This window comes from Balaenoptera borealis, assembly GCF_965194805.1.
Source record: "Balaenoptera borealis genome assembly, chromosome: 12".
In the NCBI taxonomy this organism is placed as follows: Eukaryota; Metazoa; Chordata; class Mammalia; order Artiodactyla; family Balaenopteridae; genus Balaenoptera; species Balaenoptera borealis.
In genome coordinates this window covers 18,667,830-18,687,525 of record NC_138869.1, presented here as the reverse complement: position 1 = coordinate 18,687,525, position 19,696 = coordinate 18,667,830, and the positions used below count along the sequence as shown (strand labels likewise).

The 19,696-nt window shown below is 34.8% G+C and overlaps 1 protein-coding gene across 1 annotated transcript in view; it reads left to right on the top strand.

Moving 5' to 3' along the window:
- CNTN6 (contactin 6) overlaps window positions 1-19,696 on the top strand; it is a 675,643-nt gene that overhangs the window by 573,567 nt on the left and 82,380 nt on the right. Inside the window, 2 exon segments of the mRNA XM_082345413.1 lie at window positions 1,748-1,951; window positions 4,231-4,333. Of these exon segments, the coding sequence (XP_082201539.1) occupies window positions 1,748-1,951; window positions 4,231-4,333 (307 nt within the window).

The window sequence follows — 19,696 nt, the reverse complement described above, 5'->3', positions numbered from 1 at the left end:
ATGTACACACTACTGTATTTAAAATTGATAACCAACAAGGACCTACTGTATAGCACAGGGAGCTCTGCTCAGTACTCTCTAAATGGGAAAAGAATTTGAAAAAGAATAGCTACATGTATATGCATAACTGAATCACTTTGCTGCACACCTGAAACTAACATGACATTGTTAATCAACTATACTCCAATATAAAATAAAAATTGAAAAAAAACTGTACATTCTGTTTGATTCCATTTTTATGAAATTCCAATACTGGCAGAAATAATCTATGATGATAGAAATCAGGTAGTTGTTACAATGGTAGAGACTGACCAGAAGGGACATAAGAAAATTTCTGAAGAGATGGAAATGTTCCATATTTTATTTTGGGTTGGTGGTTTCATAGGGTTTAGATTGTTACAACTAATTGGACTGAACACTTAGGATCTGTGCATTTTATAGTATGTTCATTATATCAATTATATATGTCTCTATATATTTATATTCATATTTATATATAAGATTTCCAGAGATAGGTTGATTGATGTTCAGCAAAACTGATATGTTCTTTTTCATCTTCAAGTTTTTATTCTCTGAGCAATGTCTAGCTGCTCATCTGCTGCTTGGATAGCTCCGAATCACCCTTCTGGTTTGAACACGGAAATTTTTTTTTTAAAGATTTTTTTAATGTGCACCATTTTTTTTTTAACATCTTTATTGGAGTATAATTGCTGTACAATGGTGTGTTAGTTTCTGCTGTATAACAAAGTGAATCAGCTATACAAATACATTTATCCCCATTTCTCCTTCTTGCGTCTCCCTCCCACCCTCCCTATCCTACCCCGCTAGGTGGACATAAAGCACCGAGCTGATCTCCTTGTGTCATCCATCGACAGATGAATGGACCATTTTTAAAGTCTTTATTGAAACTGTTACAACATTGCTTCTGCTTTTAAGTTTTGGTTCTTTGACCGCAAGGCATGTGGGATCTTAGCTTCCTGACCAGGGATCGAACCCGCACCCCCTGCATTGGAAGGCAATGTCCTAACCACTGGACCGCCAGGGAAGTCCCTAACATGGAATTCTTTTCAGAAGACTTTTCTGACCACAGATCATTCTAGCTTCCTTCTATGGGCTCCCTACAATGCTTCTGTCAAAGCACATATCATCCCACACTGACATTGTCCAAACTAGTTGTAACTAGTTTAACTGGTCAAGCTTTATACGGCATAGGTTTTGCTTTGCTGTATTCTAAGTCCGAAAATGGTCACAAACTAGGTGTTCAGAAATTATGTAATGATTGAATGATGGAATGAATGAATTCCAAGATCAGTGGTAGAGTCCTTGGACTTGCATCTTGAAGTTAAATTTTTAGCAAGTACACCTAAACATGATTAATGCGGGCATCCTTCTGACTGCAAATTGAGAAACAGTGCTTCAACACAAGCATTGCTGGAGAAATTCAGTGTGCATTTTGAGTCCTTCGTATTTTATATCTTATAGCTTTTCTTAATAAGTTCATTCACTTATTCCCTCGACATCCCATCATCACATCCTTAATTACACAAAGCTAGTGATGGATAGGGAGACTGTATCATCCAAATTGGGATATATTTAACTATAAGGGAATATGACAATTACAGCAGGACTACAGGCATAAACTGGACAAACGGGTATAATTGTATTCTACTTATGGAGAAGTAGGGCACAGAACTTTCAGGTAAGAATGAATACAGTAAGGATAATACTTATTTTTTCTGTTTTCTAGGTTTATCTTATGCGTGGACTTTCAATGATAACCCCTTATATGTCCAAGAGGACAACAGGCGGTTTGTCTCACAAGAGACAGGAAACTTGTACATTGCCAAAGTGGAGCCATCAGATGTTGGCAACTACACTTGCTACATAACAAACAAAGAAGCCCAGCGAAGTGTTCAAGGACCACCCACTCCACTAGTGCAGCGTACTGATGGTAAGATGATGAGTTATCTTAGTGATATACTTTATCTGTGGATCTTGAAGCCTGGGGAGATCTGTAGAGCTTTCTGCTTCCCTGTGGTTCAGTGGAGCCATATCATCTATGAGGCGAGGTTTAATTCACAGTATGATGAAAATCACAAAAAATAATAGAAAACTATATAATTTATCCACATAGCATAGTATAGATGATTCTGGGTATACTATGCCATTTCTTCTCTGGCGTTGGAACAGATCATCTTTTCTTTGCTTAAGAAGTATTTTGTTTAAAAAAACAATGTTTGTTTGGGAGAGTAGGCAGGTGTGTGGACATGTGTGGGTGCTGCCAAACTTATTGATTGAATTAATATATTTTCAATGGACATAGGACACAGCTTCTCTTTAATGCCTCTTTCTTTTCCGTATTTGTATCTTTTGTTCACCATTTATTTTCCTGGTTGGCAAGGCAGGTAAATGATTCAGATCCAAGGAAAGTAAATCAAGTCAACATTAATTATGAGCATTCCAAAGAAAAATGAAACACAAGATTCATACTAATTATATTCCTCCAAGGAACATAATTCAGATTGGTCTCTGATGAGTTTTGTAGTTTAGTCAAGCCATAGCTGGTACAAGATTTAGAGAGTTAGAAAACCTAAGGAAGTCATTGAAGTAGAAAAATCCTCTAGTTGATTCTTTAATTACATATTCACAGTGGGAAATGTAAAGATGGAAAATCTGTTGATGCATTTTGTGATCAGATTCTGGACTTGAAATGTAACACTTCATAGAGTTTTTCTCCTCTCTAAGGAGCGTAAGAAAAGCAGGAATACAATGTTAATGACGGCTAAAGAATCATGGAACTAGCTCCTTACAGGGAGTACTTATGACAGAGCTTTTATAATCACTAACCATTCAAATATATTTTCACGGTCTTAATTCAGAATTCAGCAACCACTAGATTTATTCATAAGTCCAATTTCTCCCCTTCAGTGAGTACTCTTTTCATGATTGCAAGAGCTCATGAGCCAATAATATGTATAGAAACGCTACCATATTTTCCTTTCTTCCCCCATCTACTCTTAGTTCCCTCTTTTTCTCTTCTTAATTCCTTCATTCTTCCATCTCCTCTATTCTTTTCAACACATTTATGGTAAAAAATGACCAGAAGCATCATACATAATATTAAAAAAAAAACAAAAAAAAAAACTCTTCTAAAATTAGTCACTCAAGAAGTATCAGATGTCAAAGAAATAGAAAACATAAAGATTACCAATTTAGTTGAATGAAGTAATACTCTTGACCTCCTCAACCATAGCCTCTTTGAATGTTTGGAATGATTAAGGTCTTAAAAATGAGGTATTTTCATTTTATATGTATTTTGTAAATTTCACTTTTTTGTGCACTTGTACTGGCCACCAATAAATCATTTATGTTAGGAATGTATTATTCTGATGTTTGGTATATAAGTAAAAATAAAAGAAATTCAACATTTTTAAAGATGTTTTAAAGAAATTTAAACATTTTAAACAACAGTTTGTTGTTGATTAAATTAATCAAGTTAATGAGGATAGCCCAGAGATACATTTCTACTTTTTCCAACTCTTCTGGTAGATAGCATATTTACAATACCTTGGACTATTGTCTTAGTCTTATCTTAGCCCGTATCCACAATTCCTTTGGAAAATTTTTAAATTATTAAAATAAGTTTTTATAAGTGTACAGTAAACTCATTTAGCGGTAAAACCTTAATAAACCGACATAAGAATATTTATGTCTTTATTTATCCCAACTACTTACTTCAAAGGTTTTGCTGCAAAAGTACTGATATTTTGGATTGAGGTTCTGTATCAGATCTATTACACAGTGTTAGCTAAAAACTTCTTTATTCCTAAGCAGATCTGGCCCATGAGTTCTGTGAATGGGTGAAAGATCCAAATCTCTAGAGAAGAAACTTGCTCGATAACTCAGAAGCATTTTAAAGTTGGGTATATTCAGTTCTTAATTGGAAATATTAATTCTTTTTAAGATGCTGTTGTGGAATATAGGGAAATTTGGAATGCCTCTATTCTGATACTTTGATATACCTTAGGTATTTCTTTTTTAGGGGAGAGAGGAATAAACTAATTCCTTAAATAGCATCATGAGGTTTCCTTGCCCTCTGTCACTCATTACAGTATAGAAAAATATTGTTAATTGAACGACAGAATAATCAGATTTTGGTAAATAAAGCATTTGCTTCATAGAAAACTTCTATTCTCTAGAAATGCTGCTAGCTCTTTTGGTATTTAACAGGTGTGATGGGGGAATATGAACCAAAGATTGAAGTGCATTTTCCTGAAACTATTCAAGCTGCAAAGGATTCATCTATAAAACTGGAATGCTTTGCCCTTGGAAAGTAAGGTTTTTTTTTTTTTTTTTTTTTCCTGGTTGTTTTAATTAAAACAAACGAGTATTTTGGTATTCAAACGCTGCTCTAAGGTAAATTAGCAAATAGACTTTAAATGCTAGGCAGAAGTGGAACTTTCTGATTGGACTTTAAATAAACATGCCTAATACTCTGAAAGTGATTGGGGCAGCAATTTCCCCAAATGAGCCGATATTTACTTGAGTTTGAGCACAATGAAACCCGTTTAGGCAGCACATTGCAAAGGAATAAGTGAGCTTGTATAAGATGGTGAGCAGGTCACTAAACTTTCGAGGTATCCTTCACTCCATCTCATCCTACATCCAGAAATATATTACCTGGAGTGTCTCCTTGCTTAATTAATCAGCGACTCTTGTAAATGAAAAACCTGCACTGCTAGTGTCCAAAATAAGACTAATTAAAAGCCATTGTTCATAGTGGATAATTAGAATTGAGCCAAACCTGTCCTGGCAGTGGAGGCATTTTATTTCACTCAGATAAGTGTTTATCAGCAGTAGGTTTGGAAAGCTTTGAAGCCAGCCAAATATCTGCATTTTTGCATGGAATACTGAGAACATTTCTTTGCTTTTTGGCAATATTCAAATTTTATTTTTACGCCCATAAACACCAGAACGAAGTAACAAACTGATAGATCAGATTTGCCGTTTTAAAACACTGATATACATATGAATTATCTGGGGGCACAGTTAAATTGAGATTCTGTAGATCTGGGGTGATGTCTGATTGCTCCATATCTAACAGGCTCCGAGGTAATAGTGATTCTTCTTCTTGTCTACAGAACATACTTTCAAGAGTAAAGGACTTGACTCTCACTACCACATTTAAGGGCTTACTTACAAATCCAGAGTCTATTTGTAATGTGGGCCTCACATTCAGAAACAGTGACTTACGTTCCAAACTATGGCAAACATCCTTAAAAGTCTCCAACTTGTTATTAAGTAAATATACTGAGCAATCCAAATAATGCTGGTTACTAAATCTTTTAGGTTCCTTTCTATATATGAAATCTTGTAGCTCTTTAAATTTATCAGGTTATCCATTTTTCATATATTTAAGAGACCATATTTAATTTTTATACAATACTGGTCCCATAGTATTTGTCCAATAAATAACTGATTGATTAAATTATTTTTTAAAAAGTGACAAATTGAGGCTTTGTCCGTTTTTATTTGTTTGCCTGCCTATTAAGACATGATGAACTTTCACCATTTTCAAGCTTTCTCAGAAATTAAAGTATACAAAAAACATAAAATGTCAGCAAAATACTTTGACAATTAGTTGATTTCTTTAAAAAGAAAACCAATGAAAGAGAGTATCTGAAAATAATGTTAATAGTTTATTCTATCATGTCTGGCATCAGGAAATATGGATTTCTGTAGTTTAAAAAATACTCACATAATAAATAACTGAAAAGGATTGAGGCTGGTTCTCAAGAATCTCATGTAAATAAATTTCATTTGTTAATCATTTATAACTAAGAATTTATATGACATACATAATCCTCATAATTATGCAGGGTACATGATATTTTTATTATATATGAGGAAAATGAGGCTCAGATTGTACAAGTAACCTGTTCAATTTCATGCTTCTGATAAGAAAGAGAGGGCGATTCAAATTTAGTCCCACCTGATTTGAAGTTCTGAACTTAGAAACTTTTGACCAAATGGTTAAGATAACTGCTCTCCAAGTCAGAGGAGGCAGATTGAACTCCCAACTTTCTCAAAAGAGTTGTCTGACCATCAGCAAACACGCGTCTTAAGCTTTATGAATTTCCATATTCTCATCCAAAAAATGTTATAATGATACCTGTCTCCTGTGTTTGTTTTGAAGATGAGAGTGGATAATACATGTAAAAACATGGCATATCCGATGTATATGTACAAAAAAAACCCTGAATGATAAAGTATACATTCATTGTTAAGTTTATACATAAAGGAACTACTGCACATGAAATAAAATTAAGGAAGAATGGGAAAATGATGAGAATTACTTAATTGCACCTCATAGAAAATTGTCAAGGAAATAATTGATTTAATGGAGTATGCTTAAAAACATTTTACCCTGACAAAATTAATGTTGAAATTATATTTATTAAATTATTAATATGGAATTGAAATGCCTAGGGGTTAAAATGCAAAGTCCAAAGCATCCACAGGGTCAAAGAGATAGTGTTAAAATGCCATGTATAAGAAATATATATTCTGTGTAACTGAAGTGCAGATCTAGTTCTCATTTCTTCAAATGAACAGAATGTGTATGAAAATGCTTTGTATACTTTGGAAAATATTATACAAATTTTAGCTACTAACAAAAAGTTTTTATATTTGCTCGCCAATAGTTTTCAGAAAACAAGTTGCACTGTAGTTGAAACATTGCAAACATACTGAAGAAGCTTTCTAGTCCATTATAAAATTTGATATTTACCAAATACTTTACTGACTTTTTAAAATTTGCAACATTAACAAACATAAAAACAACGTACTCCCTAGACAATTAATTACATGATAGGCATAAATAACAATCTGAAAAGAACAAAATCAAACCATTTTTTAAATTATAAATCTCTATTTGCAGGTTTATTGACAAGTATTTTACAAACTATTGAATGATAATTATAAATCATGTTCTCTGACAGCTCTTTATAAAAATATTGCTGTTCAGCACTTGGTTTTGTTATATATATATTTTTCCAAATGTTGGGATTGCTTTGTATAAATCCTTTTAAATCTACTTATTCACTTTCTGAGGTACTGCACTTCTCTGTAATAAGTTGGATAAACCCCAAACTGAAACAAGCTAATTGGTTCAGTGAGGAATAGAATCAGAGTTCTTTTTCTTATTAACAATGTTTCTAAACACTTTTGCTTACTGACTACTATTTATGCTATAAACTATACAGTCATGAAACTAAGGTTTATATATTTTAGTTAATAAGAGAAAGGAGGGAAAGTAGGGAGGGAGGGAGTAAGGAAATCAGTAGGTGGATAGGTGAATAGGAAAGAGGAACAAAAAAAGAAAAAATAACACAGGTCAATGCCACATCTTATTTAGTTTTTTATTTTTAGGACCTACGACAGTTCCTGAAATACTGACTAGTTTTCATTAAATATTTGTGGAAATATTTCCTAAGTAATTAGGAAATAATTCCCTTTATCCCTGGGAATATTCTTTCTCTTAAATGGGTAGATTATTTTGGAATTTATCTTGCTTGTTGTTCTCTGAGATTCCTGGGTCTATGGTTTGGTGGCTGTCATTAATTCTGGAAGATTTCCAGTCATTGTTATTTCAAATATTTATTCTGTTCATTTCTCTCTTTGTTCTCCTTCTGGTATTCCCATTAGAAATCTGTTGCACCGTTTGTAATTGCCCCCAGTTCTTGGATATTCCATTCTTTTGTTGTTTGTTTCTTTCTTTTTTTTTCTCTCTTCATATTTTAGTTTGGGAAGTTTCTATTGATATTTCTTCTAGTTCACTTACTCTTTCCTTCATCACATTCAGCCCACTGGTGAGCCTATCAAAGGCATTCTCACTTGTTTTACAGTGTTTTTATGTCTATCATTTCTTTTTTCTTTTTTGAATTTTAGAATTTTATTTATTTTTTTATACAGCAGGTTCTTACTAGTTATCCATTTTATACATATTAGTGTATATATGTCAATCCCAGTCTCCCACTTCATCACACCACCATCCCCCAGACCCTTTCTTAGAATTTCCTTTTTTTCTGCTACATTAATCATCTGTTCTTGCATGTTGTCTGCTTTTTCCATTAGAGCCCTTAGCATATTAATCTTAGAAATTTTAAATTCCCAGTCTGATACTTTAAAAATATTTGCCATATTTGAGTCTGGTTCCAATGCTTGCTTTGTCTCTGCATTTGTACTTGTCAATGGGCCTTTTATACATTTTTTGTTGTTGCTGAAACCTAGATATGATGTAACAGGTAAAAAGAAGTGATTTTACACTAGATTTTGGTGTAAATTTTTATGTTTACTTGGTAAGGAGTTAGGCTGTGTTTACTGTTTGCTGTAGTTGTGGTGTCAGAGGCTAAAATTTCCTCCATTGTTTTTGTTTTTGTTTTTCCTGTTGTCTTTGGGTTTCCCTAGAGACTCTTTCTTAATTAAAGGCTGAGGTTTGCAGTTTCTTTACCTGTAACCCCCAGCTATTATTCAGGAGCCCTACTGATGGTATGAATGTCCTTGTTAGCTAATTCTATAATCTCTGTAATTTATGGATCTGTTTCTGTTGACTGTTTTTTCTTCTTATCATGATTCCTATTTTTTATGCTTTTTAGTTTAGTAATTTAGATTGAATTAGAGACATGATAAATGTTATGTTATTGAATGCTACACTGTGGTATATTTATTTCAAGTATTGGATTTTATTGATAGAAGTTAAGTTATGATGAATCTCATCTTTCTATAGCTTACTATTAAGCTTCCTTGGGTAGATACAGAGTAGATGTTAGTCTAAGGCTTGTTTACTACTAAGATGCATCTCCCAATTGAATGCTCTAAATGTTTGCTAAGTCTCTCTTCTCGGGCTTGGGGGAACTCTAACATCTTCTAGCCCTGTTTGAGCTCTAAAATTTGTTCTTTGCCCAGCCTCATGTGACACTCTTAAGATTTTTGGAGCACTTTCTTTTTCTAGTCTCATCCTCTCTGATACTTTGCTTTGCAATCCCAGCCACTTCAGTCACCTGTGTCTCCTCAACTCAGGGATGCAGTCTTGTCCTATTTATGTTTGCTTCCTTATTCCGTGTTCTGGAAAGTGCCTGTAGGTCGAAAATCAGGGATACCAACGGCTTACTTCATACATTTCCCCCTCCTTTAGGGATCACAGTTTTGTGCTACCCATTGTTACATCTCTGGAATCAGGTTTGTTTCCCATTATATTTGTCCAGTTTTCTAATTGTTCCCAGCAGGGTAAATCTAGTTCCAGTTAATCCAACATATCTAAAACCCAGGTATTCTTTAAGGCTAATTGTGAAGGTAAATGAGGTGAAGTTTAGAGAAATGAAATGACTTGATAAAAATAAGTTGTAAATCTGGGATTCAAATCTAAATATCACTGATTCTGACTTCAAAACTCATGCTCATAGCCGTTTGATATTTACATCAAATTATCCTTTTAATATATGAATTAATGCCCCATGTGCAGATGTAGTTAGCCCTCAGTTCTGTAAATGTTTTCCTTAGAAAAGGCTTGAAACATTTCAGCAAAATGGTAAAAAGATGTTATTTGGGGAATGAAATTATGGATGTATTCTCCATTTAGATTCTCTGTAATTACTAATAATTCAGCAAAAAAGTAAGTTCAATTTTATACATTAAATTTTTTTAATAATTCAAAAGATAACCTTTTCAAAATTCAAGTTGCTTTTGAATGAGAAGAAAAAAGTGTTTCTAAAAATCAATCAGGGCCATTGTGGAGCATACACCCCACTGGTTTGTATGTGATGATGGTAATATCTACCATTTATAAAAATCTGGGGTAGATGATTAGGGAGAGCACAGAAAACATGCCAATCAACCTAGGAGTCTGCTGCAATCATGCAGGCAGAGTATAGAGAGTGAAGTCTATAGAAGGCTGGCTAGAGTGTTTACTCATAGACCTTAACCATCTCAAACCACCACAGGCTAATGTGAGTATAGAATAATTAAGACAAAACTTCAGATACCTGCTTGAACTTTAATTACTATGACTTTGGGGACATGTAACTCACTTTCTATGTTGGAGTTTCAGAGCTGACATGATCACTTTCTATGTTGGAGTTTCAGAGCTGACATGATCACAGCTTTCAACTCTCAGCTTTGTCTCATTTGTTTAACACGGCAGACTCTTAATTATCTAAGCTGCAAATTAATTGTATTGTGAAATACCCGAGGAACTCCTTGGATAGGTGCTATGCAAATGTAGTATGATTGACTTATAGATCTGTGTGTCTCCTCTCAAGAAAATATAGGCCTTTGCTCTTAGTAAAGAAGTTAAACTGATATCCCTCAAAACTCTCCTACCACTCTTGTAAACAACCAAACATATTTACTTTTCTTTTCTTTTCTTTTTTGTGTGTGAATCTTAATTTAGTAACTTTGCTGTCAATGCCCTGGAATGTAAATAAAATTAGTCACTGCACTAAATGTTCCTATGTGTTCTGGAGCCTTCACACAGAGGACTATATTTATGTATACATGTATATCTTATTTATTTTTTCTAATTTATGAAGAAAAAGATACTCAGCTTGGCTATTAATGTCAAGCAATAAATCTGAAGTCTCACCAAGATGTTTTGATCTATTCCAGAACTTTCAGATGACAGAGCAGCTATTTGATTTTGCTTTTCTTTTTACACATATGGACATCATTGCAGATCATACCACAGAAAGGCTGCTCAAGACACTCAGGATGACAGTAGTATTTTAAAATCAAACTAGGTACATTCAAATTTTTCAGACTTTTAACACTTGGTTTAAAAAAAAAGTCAGAGAGATATCTTAAAATTGTCCCATTTGAATGCCTAATAAGCAGTTTAGCTTTTTTATTTTCCTCATTGAGTTGAATGGATAGAGAGCAGACTATTTTCCTAACATACCTTCTCCCTTTTGCCCCACAATGTATACTGAAGCTTACTCATTAGGTTCTCACTAATTGCTTTGCTTTTTTATCATGATCTTATATTGCTTGGCATAAAATAGTATGGTAATGTCCATGCAAATCTGAGAAATGACAAATGTTCAAGCCAATCTTTGAGAAATTGAAAGATAGTAACCCCTCAACAAAAACACAGTCACACACACACTCACCCTGGGGCTGAAAGATTTATCAGCAGATTTACTAACATTTCAAGGCAACATTGTGTTCTGGAAAGAGTATAGACTTTGAATTCAAAGAGATCAGGGTTTAAATTCTCAGATCCCCTGTCAATAGCTGGGTCGCTATGATCAGTTTTCTTATCTGTAAAACAAACGTAAAAACTAGATAGATAGATAGATGGATAGATAGATAGATAGACAATAGAGAGAATAGGATTGATGTAAGGACTGGAAATACTATTAAACTTCCCTACAAGAGTCCCTGGCTTATAATAGGCAATCAATAAATTACAACAATTTTATTAATTGTGGTCATTGTCAGTGCTGCTTTGGCTGAGGAAGTAAAAAGGAATACACAGGAGGGAGAGTAGGGGTTTCTGCATTCTATTTCTGGGCTAACACAATCCTCAAGGACTTGCTCAGAACAATGGATTTACCATTTCTAAATAATGTGTTTAATCTTTGTAAGGATTATTGACATTCCCTCATTTATTCATTTGGCAAATTAAGCTCCAGTATCTATTAACTTAGCAAATATGCATTAAATACCTCATTCAATAATTAATTCCTTTATTCCTTCACTTAGTCAGAAGGAATTCTCCTGGCAGCAGATGCTAGGCTAGGCCCTGCGGAAATATGATATAAAGGCCCCAGGGAGTTTGCAGGCTACTGAAAATAGGATTGGTGTAACAATATGTGATCATACATTTTTCCTGGGATCTGCTCTTTCCTTACAAACTCTCAGTGAAGGAAGATTCAAGGATAGTCATTCTGGGAGCTTTCCCGATTATCTTTTCCCCAGGTTACTCCTTGTTAAATTGAGATTGGAGGCAGTCACTCTCAATTCCTTTGGTAGAACTAATGTTAGACTGTTATTGAAGGGGTCCTTCGTATCTCTTAGAAATAGAAGGTTCTTGCTTCTTTTTCTCCCATTTCATCAATACTTTTTTTTTTCAAAATTAATACTTTTGAAATAACAGTTTTAGAACACAAAAGTTGAGCAGATGGTATAGTGAAATCCCCTATAATGCCACACACAGTTTCCCCTATTATTAACATCTTACACTAAGATGGTACATTTGTTACAATTAATGAACCAACATGAATACATTTTAATTAACTGAAGTCCATAATTTACTCAAATTTCCTTGGTTTTTACCTGATGCCCTTTTTTTTATTCCAAGATTCCATCCAACGTACCACACTGAGTTTTCTTGTCTCCCTAGGCTCTTCTTGGCTGTAACAGTGTCTCAGACTTTTCTTGTTTTTGATGACCCTGACAGTTTTGAGGAGTGGTGGTCAGTTTTACTGTAGGATGGCCCTCTATTTGAATTTGTCTACTATTTTTCTTATAATTAGTCTGAGGTTATGGGTCTTGGGTAAGAAGACTACAAAGGTAAAGTGCCATTTTCGCACATCATATTAAGGTTACTTTCTCTCACAATGATCTATGGCTACCGATGCTGCCCTTCATCACCTGGCGGAAGCAGTTTTGTCAGGGTTCTCCACTATAAATGTACTCATTTTTCTCTCTTTACATTTGAGTCTTTGAAAGGAGGTTAATATGTGCTGTCCACACCTAATGAGTAGGGAGTCATGCTTCACCTCCTCTAATCTATGTTAATTTATTTGGAATTCTTCCTCATGGGAGATTTTTCAGGTCTCCCTTCCCATTTATTAATTTATCCAATCCTTTATTTATATGAGTATTGATTAGTAGATATTTATTTCATACTTTGGGTCATAATCCAATATTACTTTATTTTGCTGCTCAAATTGTTTCAGCATATTCTTCTGTAAAATGCTTTTAAAATTGTTTTTTTAAATGTACACTATGAATGTATCTCTGGGTCATTAAACAGTTTTCTGTACCCTCAATTGTAATGACAGTGGGGTATTCAGATGTATGTTTTCAGCCAGTCTCTTACTGGTGGACATTTAGTTTCCTTTCGTTTGGTTTTCATTTTTTGTTGTCATGAATAATGATGTAATGCATATTCTTGTGGCTATATTTTGCCCATCTCCATGTGAACTTCCTCAATATATTTTTTAAAAATTAGAATTTTTGGATAACAGGAATATAAAAGCTAAGGTTTCTGATATGTGTTGCCAAATTCTCCTGAAGAACCACTGCAGAGGGTCCACTTTCAAAGACCAGGACCCTAGGTTACAAGTTGGGTCTCTTTTGATCTTACACACATGCTGAATCCAATGTCGAACATTCCTTTCATTTTTTTTCTATTTCAAAAACCAAAATTGGATTTTTACACTGCTGTTTCCAAAACTAAATTAATTTAAAGGTTCTGAAAATCATCCAAGAAGAATATATATACTTCTGCAAGTGACTGTTCATCCTTTCCATTCCAGTCTATCACCACCTTTCTCAGGAGACCTACAGTTCTTACTTTTTAAGTAACTGGCAATTGCAGGAGAGAAAGATTTCAAATCCAAGTTGGAACTGAGCTGAAGGAAAAGAAGTTACTTCCTTTTTTCCAGCTGACCTTGGAACCCATCTCTAGAACCTTTACTGGAATTTGGAGGCATCTCAATATGTTAAAAAAAAAAACTCTATGATTTCATCTTCTGGCCCTTGGACAAAAGGAACTCTACCCACTGATTATAAAACATGTTAGTTCATTAGGTGAAGAATATATTTCTAAGCACACATTATACAGACTAAAAAGGTGATTCTCATGTTGTAGCTGGTTAGCTCACACAGGAGCAGAAAAACATGGTGGTTTAGAGCTCAGTCAGTATGGAAAGACAGACTTTAGCTCAAAACTTTTCTTTTAAAGCTTACTGTGTGATACTGGGCATGTTACTCAACCTATTCTAGTCCCAATCTCCTCATCTACAAAATGTTAATAGCAATAGTACTGTGTCTCATGGTATTATTATATGGTTTCAATGAAGCACTTAGCACAGTGCCTGGCACATAATGTGCTCAATAAATGTTAAATGTATTAATAATAGAATGATTAAATATAAAAAACCATATACAATGTCTCCTTTATATTTAAGTTTATGATTATGAGCAGAGCTAAGGTCAAGCCCTATAATTCTTAAGGAGTTATAATTCTGAACATAATTCTGAAGGAACATGTGCCTCGAGAACCTACCTCAACCAAATTATCATTTTCTCTGCTGTAGTGTAACATAGCACTCATATGATTGGTGAAGTATTTATTTAGGGTTAATATTATGTATTAATAAAACATTATGGAGGGGCTTCCCTGGTGGCGCAGTGGTTCAGAATCTGCCTGCCAATGCAGGGGACACGGGTTCGAGCCCTGGTCTGGGAGGATCCTACATGCTGCAGAGCAACTAAGCCCGTGAGCCACAACTACTGAGCCCGCGCGTCTGGAGCCTGTGCTCCCAACAAGAGAGGCCGCGACAGTGAGAGGCCCGCGCACCGCGATGAAGAGTGGCCCTCGCTTGTCACAAACTAGAGAAAGCCCTTACACAGAAACGAAAACCCAACACAGCCAAAAATAAATAAATTAAAGAAATTCTCAAATTCACAAACTCAGCATAACCCTTTTAAAAATAAATAAATAAATAAAAATAAAACATTATGGAGAAGCTGTCAATTAACTGCTAAGTGCAGTATCATTTTCAGCTCTACCACACCTTGAAATTATGGGCTCCAGTTTTATGTTTCATGTGCAAATGATTACTCACATTGTGGAGTAGAAAATAGCAATAAAGTCTTAGGGACTCTTTGGATGATAGAACCTTCCTGTCCCTATGTGATGATCATGGTAATAAGGCAACTTAGTAAGCTTTATTATTGGTTCAAAGTTTATATTTCAGAATGTATTCTCGTAGTATATCCTCATTTTATCCTTTCAAGAAGACTTTTACGTACCCATTGTTACCTCTAGTTATAAAGAGAAAGCTGAGGCTCAGAGATGTTAGGTAATTTGCACTCATTTACACAAAACTCACCTGTGTCCTTTTACTCTACATGCAAGTACTATTCTGCTACCACTGCTATTACGTCCAAACCGTCTGTGGCTTTTCAATTGGCTGCAGCAACTGTAGTGTCAAGTGTCAAATACCAGATAAATACGTGCACATGATAACATTTTTCCCCCAAGGGAAACCTGGTATACACACTGACCAGTAGAACAGGATCATGACTACGTTTAGATCACTCAGAAAAAAAAAAAAAGATTTTCCTTTTTCCATAACAGTAAGATTGCTTTTCTACAGAACTCATGAATTTATCCATATTGTATCCCCATAGGACAATCTCATATTCCAAGCTCTTTGTATGAATATTTCAAGTTGAGGAAATGAAAGCAGCTAGCTGAACAGTCTGAAAATTTAACAAAGGCACTCCTTGCTGGTTTTGTTATTCTGCTTCCCTCTCTTCGATTAAAAATGGCCACTGGCGGGATTTTCTGAAATGCGGTTCAAGTTAAGAATAATCCCAAATATAAGCATCTTAGGAAACAGGTTCTCTGTACCAGTTTCTAGTTAAAAACTTGGTATGGCATGGATTTAAGCTGTGGATAATGAGATTTAAGAAATCCAGGGAAGAAATATAAGCTTTCTCAAATAGCACTAGTAATGAAAATTCTATTTATGGGCTAAAAGTATAGAATTGAAGCAGAGTTTGTACAAGAGTGTGAAGAGCTTTAATTTAACTTCCAGTTCAGGTTGAACTAGGCCAGAGGGTTAACAAATGTATTCTCTGCCTCCAGATAAAATTAATGGGATGCTCACTCTGTAAAAGCATAATGACAAGAGAGTAAGGAGTGAAAGTCCTTATTTATGGCAATGCTTATTTAAGAAGCACAATACCAGAGGGAAGGGCAAGAAAGAAAGAAAGAGAGAGAGAGAGAGAAGGAAAGGAAGGAAGGAAGGAAGGAAGGAAGGGAGGGAGGGAGGTGGGGAGGGAGGGAGGGAGGAAGGAAGGAAGGGAGGGAGAAAGGGGGGAGAGAAAGAAAGAGACAAAAAGAGGGAAAGAGAAAGCAGAAGGGAGGGAAGGAGGAAGAAAGAAACTTTGCTTTTATGATCTAGTAGTATTTTAGAACTGTGAGGACTCACATTTCAGGAAAATATAGAAACAAAATAAGAAAAGGCTTTTGCAAAGTTTTTTGAAATACACGGTTCATGAATGCCTCAATCTATGGTCTGAGGAAACTTTGGATGAGAGAGTTGCTTCAAATTGATTTTCTTTATTGAGATTTGTATCCAAGCTGGATTTTGACACCATATTTGTGAAGATTAAAAAAAAAAAAAAAAAAGTGGGGAGGAACTGGAGCTGAAAGGGAAATGTTGCCAGAAATGGCTGATACCTGTAGTTAGGATGATGATGGCACCATGTATTTTAACTTAACCTTTAAACGACAGAGTTTCAAGAGATTTAATAATAATCTCCATTCTGAAGACCCTTCAAAGATCTCCCTTGCTGCATGGCATTCTTCATATATTAATATATTAACTTTGCACTTTAAATAGATCACTTATTTTAAATTAAAATGAACTGCCAGAGAATATTACATCACTAATATCATCATCGTGGACAAACTAGGTAGAGCCTAAATAGAATGCTAAAGCCACAGAAGGAGAAGGAGTCTACTAGTGCTAATAACTGAATGGGTGGCAACTCAGAGAATTGGAGGGTGGATCACAGTAAATTAGCCTGTACTGGAACGCTAAGTGGAAGAGAATTGGCAGGTAATAATTTAGCAGAAATTACCTGTCTAAACGTGAGTACCATTCCAAGAAGGTAATTAGGATTGTTAACAACTTCCAGCTGAGTATTTAACTCGACATATGGACACCATCTGTCACAATCCTGGTATATAGTAAGCACTCAATTAATGGTTATTAATATTCATAAATAAACGTTCAGCTTTCTTACAACGCATTTTTTTTCTCTTTGGAGAATGTTGTCTAATTCCTTTCCTCTCTACCATAATGGCCCTAGATGATAAGCCAGGCTGAAAAAAAAAAGTATTTTACAGCAAAGCATGTTATATCTCACCTGAGACATCCCTGCTCTCATGATGAGGAAATGAACATGACCGCTATGATCAGAGGCATTATCTCCTTACCAGCCAGTGTATTAAACAGGAAGAAGCAGGAAATTTACTTCTAGAGACATATGTGCATGCTTGTGTACCCATTTCGTTCACAGTATGGAGACCTGATTTTAGTTTATTTATGATTCATAAATCAATTTATGTCAAATGCCTAGTCATATGGAGTTCTTAAAGGAGAATAGAAAACAGATAAATATAAGCTAGGAATCTGGCTTTTGAAATGATAACAGTAACATAATAATCTTAAATTATTTTTTAACTTGTCATTTACACAAAAAATACATTGTTTAATGTGTTCTAGACAGTGTGTTAAACACATGAAATGTATTATATCATTTAATCTTCACTCTAATCCTGTGACTTACATACTAGTGTTAAGCCCTATCCTATAAATGAGAATATTTATGTTATAAATGTGCAATAACATATAGCTGGTAAGTGTAAAAACTGCACTCTGCTCTGTACTGTATAAATAGTATTCTATTATAATAGCTTTGTTATTAATATTAGCACTAGTATTAGTATTATCATTTATACAGAATGGTATCTCTTGGAAAAATTAACTTGCATTTAAAACTAAAGCTCACTACTAAAAAAATTTCATCTTTTGTTGATTTTAGTTCCTTCTACCCACTGTCCATTTGGGATGTCTTCAGAAAAGAGAGACGGTGCGAAATCTAAAGCAATTCATTTAGTGTCTTCATAAAAAGTGCCCAGACTAAATGGGAACTTTTCATTAAAATGCACATGTTTTACATTTATTCTCCCTGACCCTATATCTCACATTACCAGTGGTAATCAAGAGGCTCATGACATTCATATTTTGTACTGACATAACAAATCTGAAAACAAAATCTCAACGTTTAATTAGTAACTGTGAAATCGTATAAAACTGCTTGATTTTTCTCCCATTAGACATTTTGTTAACATGAAATATAGCCACAAAACACACTTGATAAGGCTTTTGATTAAAAAGTTTAAATGTTTGAGTGACTATTTTTTGATAGTTTAGTTGCTCTGAGGATTCCAAAATATCTAGAGTATAAAATATAATATCCTGAAGGAATCTACCATATCATACAATTCGATCACACAGATAGAAAATAACATAGCTAGGATTTGAACCCAGGCATTCAGACACTATTTGTAAAGTCTTTTTTTGGACGAGAGCAGCAGGAAAATTACTCAAACAGGCATAAGACAAAAAGAGACTGTATTGACTAATGGAAATGTTCAAGGAGATTTTTAAAAAAAAATTTTTGGCATCAAGCGTGACAATCTAGACCTGTAAAGAATTCCAAGTTTCCTTCTTTTGTGTTAGCTTTGACTTTCAAAGACACTTTCTCCATGTGGTGGAAGTGTTGCCTAGAAGCACCAAGCTATATCCCACTGTCTGAGGAAACCCTAGTGACAAAAGATCCTCTCTTTAATAGCTCCTCCAAAAGCAGTCCCAGAACTGAGTCTAGTTGTCTCTGATTGGGTTGTCTTAGTTCCCAGAGTTAACCAACCATGGTGGCCACGGTACACTAGCTTCTAATGGCAAGATCTGAATCTTGTGCTCGGTCCTGCAGCCAGAGGTACAGTCCTCCCAATTCAAATCAGATGGACTAAAGATAGTAAGCATTGGGTTTTCTAAGGAAAATCAAAATGCACACACAAAAACCAACACATATCCACTGCAGATTGAGAATACAGAGGTCTAATTCTTATACCCTTCTTCAAAATTGAAAGTTATGTTAGAAGCCAGTTCATTGAATCTTATAAGCTTCTCAATTGAGTTGAGTGGTTTATGAGAGAAGATGTATCACTCCAAACATAATTGAGGTAAGAAAAACAAGATCTAGAGGATGTTCTTTAAGTGAGAAACTTATGTCTCTCTTCAGCCTCATGTCTCTTTCACATTTCTTGCCTTCTAGTGTAATTTTGACCCTATAGAGCATTGTTCTGAAAATATATTCCACACTCATGGTTTTTCACAAGGATTCTACTGCTCAGTTTTTGGTCTTATATGCCATTAATGTTCATTTCCACAGAATATCATTTTTATGTGTCTAGTGGCTATATAGAAGTACCATATTGAGAAGTACTTACAGCTGGTATTGTAATCAAAGTGGAACATGATTAGAGCATATTGGGTGTTCTAATAAACTGGTTTTCCAAGAAGTAGATCTTGAAAGGATATTTTTTTTAAAGTGACTTTTTAGAAGAGTTCTTATGAAGAACCCATCAGAGAATGGACAAGCCCACTTGGGAAAAAAGAGTAGCCAGGCAGAGTATAATATCATGCAAAGCTCCACAGAAGATAAATTTGCCTCAGTCTTGTACAGGAGTTCTAGAAAGAGTGCAGGTCACACCTAGAGGTATTCCACCATCAGGGGCAGGGGGGCTGGAGTATTTACGCCTCATTTAGTCAGTTATTGGTTGAGAGTTGCCCCAGGGAGTATGTAAATTCCTAACTGTTTTCAG